Genomic DNA, 5,476 nt, shown 5'->3' with positions numbered 1-5,476 from the left:
GCAGACGTTTCATGACCCAACTAGGTAACATCATCGATGCAATAAGGGAGTGAGGAGGAAGAGGAGGAGGAGGAGGAGGAGGAGGAGGAGGAGGAGGAGGAAGAGGAGGAGGAGAACTGTGGGGTCCTTGGTGCTCTCTGAGCTTGGCGGTTTTCTTGCAGACATTTCATGAACCAACTAGGTGACATCATCAGTTCTAGAAGAGAATGGGGTTTGTGGAGAGGAGGAGGAGGAGGAGGAAGAGGAGGAGGAGGAGGAGGACTGTGGGGTCCTTGATGCTCTGTGAGCTTGGTTGCTTTCTTGCATACACTTCATCACCCAACTAGGAAACATCATCAGCTGGAATTGAGTGGGGTTTGATCTCCGAACTGATTATGTTACCTAGTTAGGAGGAGGAACAGGAGGAGGAGGAGGAGGAGGAGGAGGACTGTGGGGTCCTTGGTGTTCTCTGAGCTTGGTTGCTTTCTTGCACACATTTCATCACCCAACTAGGAAACATCATCAAGGACAGCACAGCTAACTAACACGGTCATAAAATGCAACATCGCACGACCATGCTCGTCCTTGATAGAAGTTCCAGAACCTCCCAGTCCCAGTTGTTCAACGAATCATTGTAGGTCATTAAGCAAGAACGTAACTTGGTTTCTCTTTGCAACCTCCAGCCAGTTTCCCCATTGACTTTGCTTGTAGGAAGGCCGAGAAAGAAGATCACTAATGAAGACGGAGGGGATTCTGTGACTGACATGCCGTAAGTATGAGGACTGGGCATAATTATCACTCTTTCAACACTGTGGTTATGTTTGAGCAGTTGCTGAATAAGAGACCACTGAGCAAGCATCAGTAGTACTGTATTTCCCCAAATATAAGACCCAACTGGAAAATAAGCCCCAGCATGATTTTTTCAGGATGCTCGTTAATATAAGCCCCACCCCCCAAAATAAGCCCCAGTTAAGATCGTCAGCCAGATGGACACATTTAGTACCATATGTCCCAGAATATAAGCCCTAACCAGAAAATAAGCCTTCATACGTCTTTTGGAGCGAAAATTAAATTATTTTCGTGGAAACACATATATGCAATCTCATTTACTTAGGAACTGTGGAGCATTCAACTACGGTCCAACTCATTAAGGACTCCAGGAGAATAATGGCTCTCTGAATCGTATTTTGCTGTACTCTGGATGTGTTTGTTTTTTTTGTTGTTGCATTCAAATGCATTTTTAATTTCGCCAATTCCCAAGGGACGCAATGCACGATGAAGGGCAGATAAATATTTTAAATAAAGAAATCCATATTCATTGGTATTTCACCGAATCAGTAAACTCTGTTGTTATTGGAATTTTTTTTCTTTTAACAGATCTGAAGGGGGGGGTTGATTTTTTTTTTTCTTAAAGCCTCAAGAAACACTGAACAGGGGTCTTCAGACTTGGCCCTTTTATGACTGGTGGACTTCAACTCCCAGAATTCCTCAGTCGGCCATTTTGATGAAACTGTGGGCTTGGATCCAGACCAGGGGTCTTCAAACTTGGCCCTTTGATGACTGGTGGACTTCAGCTCCCAGAATTCCTCAGTCGGCCATTTTGATGACACTGCGGCCTTGGATCCAGACCAGGGGTCTTCAAACTTGGGCCTTTTATGACTGGTGGACTTCAACTCCCAGAATTCCTCAGCCAGCGTGTCTGGCTAAGGAATTCTGGGAGTTGAAGTCCACCAGTCATAAAAGGGCCAAGTTTGAAGACCCCTGGTTTAGAACTAGAATAACGACAAAGGGCTTAAATTCCTCTCCTTCTTATGAGGAATCATAGGGACGTTGCGCTTGTCCTCGGTATTATTGCTGTTGAATAACCCTCATATTAATAAAAGGGTGATGGATTGACTGAATAACTCAAATCTTGGCCCTCCACTTCAAAAGCAGACATATTTCAACACTGTTTGGGGGAAAGAATTGTTTAAATGTGGTCTTGCGTTTGGTGGGTCTGTTTTCTGCAAAAGCTGCCTAGAGGTCTAAAGCTTAATTATCTCTTATGGAAAAAATAAGCTGATTTTGCTTTCCTGGTCTCACACAGAATAATGAAAGGAGAGTTGCTGAGGTAATTCCTTTCAAAAGAGAAGAGAATTTCAATGGCATTCCTTAGGGAGAGAAAGGCTAGGGCAGGGATAGGCAACCTTGGCTCTTTCATGACTCGTGGACTTCAACTCCCAGAATTCCTGAGCCAGCATGAGGGAAACTTTGGCCCCTTCATGACTTGCGGACTTCAACTCCCAGAATTCCTGAGCCAGCATGGGGGAAACTTTGGCCCCTTCATGACTGGTGGACTTCAACTCCCAGAATTCCTGAGTCAGCATGAGGGAAACTTTGGCCCCTTCATGACTCGTGGACTTCAACTCCCAGAATTCCTGAGCCAGCATGGCTCAGCTTGGAAACCTCTCCCTTTCCCCTCAGCATGGCTGGCTCAGGAATTCTGGGAGTTGAAGTCCACGAGTCATAAAAAGAGCCAAGGTTGCCTACCTCTGGGCTAGGGGCTTATACTGACTCAGTGAACAGAAGGGGAAAAAAGGAGACGTCTGGAAATCACCCTTGCTTTCCTTGAGTGGCACTCCCTGCCCTGGTTGCAGCTTCCTTGGTTTTTAGCCTTCATTAAATTCCAAGGAAAGGATGAATTCCTCCCGTTGCACCTTTTCAGAAAGGGAAACAGAAGCTGAAAGGGAGGCTGCAGGGGAAAGAATCACTAACAGGAAAGGACCTGAGCAATTATCCTCTCTGCTGATGGATGGATGGATGGATGGATGGATGGATGGAAGGGAGGGAGGGAGGATGGATGAGAGGGAGGAAGGGAGAGGAGGAAGGAAGGAAGAAAAGAAGGAAGAGAGGGAGGGAGATAGGAGGGAGGGAGGGAGGAAGGAACTCAGATGTTAGACTGAGCTAGGGAAAAGGAAGGAAGGAAGGAAGGAAAGAAAGAAAGAAAGAAAGAAGGAAAAAAAGAAAGAAAGAAAGAAAGAAAGAAAGAAAGAAAGAAAGAAAGAAAGAAAGAAAGAAAGAAAGAAAGAAAGAAGATGTTAGACTAAGCTAGGAGAAGGAAGGAAGGAAGGAAGGAAGGAAGGAAAGAAAGAAAGAAAGAAAGAAAGATGTTAGACTAAGCTAGGGAGAAGGAAGGAAGGAAGGAATGAAATAAGATGTTAGACTAAGCTAGTGAGAAGGAGGGAGGGAGGGAGGGAAGGAAGAAAGGAAGGAAGGAAAGAAATAAGATCTTAGACTAAGCTAGTGAGAAGGAGGGAGGGAGGGAAGGAAGGAAGGAAAGAAATAAGATCTTAGACTAAGCTGGGGAGAAGGAAGGAAGGAAGGAAGGAAATAAGATGTTAGACTAAGCTAGTGAGAAGGGGGGAGGGAGGGAAGGAAGGAAGGAAAGAAGGAAAAGGAAGGGAGGGAGGGAGGGATGGAAGATCTTTAGCAGAGGAAGATTACTGCAAAAATCCCTTCCTGCCATTTAGAGGCGGCCCTAATTGCTGCAGTCTAGATCGTTCCAGATCAGCCTAGAACATCATGCTCTCAAATCAATCTATACCATAAAAACAAATCACCGCTGCCACATTTCCGGAGGCAACAGAGACGCAGAGTGTTTCACAACGTCACAATTCAAACTCAGAGCAAACAAGAAAGAACGTTGCGTCCTTGGGAGTGAAGGGGAAAAAACAAAACCAACCTGTGTCCATCAGTCTTCCAAAGCTACCCAAACTCCATCTACTCTAATGCAGTTCTCAGAATTCCCCTACTCCTTGGCTTTTGTCTGAAAGAAATGATGGGAATCACAGTCCCTAAACACCTGGAAGTGACAGGTTGGGAAGGATTGTAATTCTCAGTCCGGAAGAAGGCAGAGCACGTTAACAGCTTCAGCTTACATGCCTACCTTTTCCTGATGGGTAAGGTAGTACCGAAACTTCCACACCAAGTCCTGTTCTTCGTATGTTAGTTGCTTTGTAGGTGGGTAACTCACAATGATCTAAAACAAAACCAAAGAAGAACAGTTGGTGGAACTGGGTATGTCTAGTCTAGGGGAAATAAGGACTAGGGGTGACATGATAGCAGTGTTCCAATATCTCAGGGGCTGCCCCAAGGAAGAGGGAGTCAAGCTATTCTCCAAAGCACCAGAGGGCAGGACAAGAAACAATGGACGGAAACTAATCTAGGAGAGAAGCAACCTGGAATTAAGGAGAAACTTCCTAACAGTGAGGACAATTAACCAGTGGAACAGCTTGCCTCCAGAAGTTATGGATGCTCCATCACTGGAGGCTTTTAAGAAGACACTGGAGAGTGGTATAGGGTCTCCTGCTTGAGCAAGGGAGGTTGAACTAGATGACCTCCAAGGTCACTTCCGGCTCTGTAATTCTGTATTTTTATATAAGCCTGGCAAAAATTAAATGAAGAATAATTCAGAGTGCTTTAAAGTGGAACGTACGTTAAGCTGATCCCGTGTAGCAGCATTGGGTTTAAGGTCATGATCCGAAGGACCGCTTCTTAAGCTCCTGGCAAGCTTGTGATGCTTGCTTTCCACCAAGTTCTCCTTTAAAAATAATAAAATGAAGGACAAATCAGTGTTGAAATCAATGGCAATTACCGACGTACAATATTCTCTGTTCTGAAGTGACGCAAGTTGAGGAGATACAGAGGGTTTTTTTGCGAAGGCCGCGATCAAAATTATCGTGATGCTTCAACAGTTCGGGAAAGATGTACCAGAGAGAGCGGGATGAAGGGAGGATGGAGGGAATGTTATAACTGTGTTAGAAATATTGTGCAGGGAATCCTATTTGATTTTACTTCCAGAGGAAGGAAGGAAGGAAGGAAGGAAGGAAGGAAGGAAGGAAGGAAGGAAGGAAGGAAGGAAGTTACAAATTTTATAACAGTATTAGAAATATTGTATAAGAAATCATATGTGATTTTATTTTTGGCGGGAGGGAGGGAGGAAGAAAGGAAGGAAGGAAGGTACAAATTTTATAATAGTACTAGCTGTACCCGGCCACGCGTTGCTGTGGCTCAGTCTGGTTAAATAGAAAAGAAAGAATTGGAAATTTGGAAATCGTAAATAGATCGTAAATCGGAAACATTGAAATGGAATCGTAAAATCGTAGCGTGTGTTGTTTTTACGTCCAACAAATGGCGGTTTTTCAAAAAAAACATGTTTTTACCTGTCACAGGTGTGACATCTATATAATATAGGTATATAAAAACACGCGCGTATTCGAATGCAACGTTGTGTCAAAATTTCAAAGCAATCGGTGAAGAACAGCAGTTTCCTCGGCACCTGGAGGAAACAGTCTATCTGGACCCCCTCCAGTCGGGCTTCAGGCCGGGTTACAGCACAGAAACGGCATTGGTCACGTTGGTTAATGATCTCTGGAGGGCCCGGGACAGGGGATATTCCTCTGTCCTAGTTCTTTTGGACCTCTCGGCGGCTTTTGATACTGTGGACCACGGTATCATG

At 44.7% G+C, this 5,476-nt stretch overlaps 1 protein-coding gene across 1 annotated transcript in view; it reads right to left on the bottom strand.

Moving 5' to 3' along the window:
• Positions 1-5,476, bottom strand: part of PIK3C3 (phosphatidylinositol 3-kinase catalytic subunit type 3) — a gene marked incomplete at its 3' end in the record, with an annotated part of 43,614 nt that overhangs the window by 18,938 nt on the left and 19,200 nt on the right. The window contains exons 8-9 of the mRNA XM_015827890.1: positions 4,454-4,558; positions 3,905-3,997 (exon numbers count right to left, since the gene is read on the bottom strand). Of these exons, the coding sequence (XP_015683376.1) occupies positions 3,905-3,997; positions 4,454-4,558 (198 nt within the window). The remainder of the gene's footprint in view (positions 1-3,904; positions 3,998-4,453; positions 4,559-5,476) is intronic.

The sequence above is a fragment of the Protobothrops mucrosquamatus genome, unplaced genomic scaffold, assembly GCF_001527695.2.
Source record: "Protobothrops mucrosquamatus isolate PMUCROS unplaced genomic scaffold, P.Mucros_1.0 scaffold4040, whole genome shotgun sequence".
NCBI classification, from domain to species: Eukaryota; Metazoa; Chordata; class Lepidosauria; order Squamata; family Viperidae; genus Protobothrops; species Protobothrops mucrosquamatus.
Note: the sequence above shows the minus strand (reverse complement) of the source record. Positions and strands in the feature narration are given on the sequence as shown.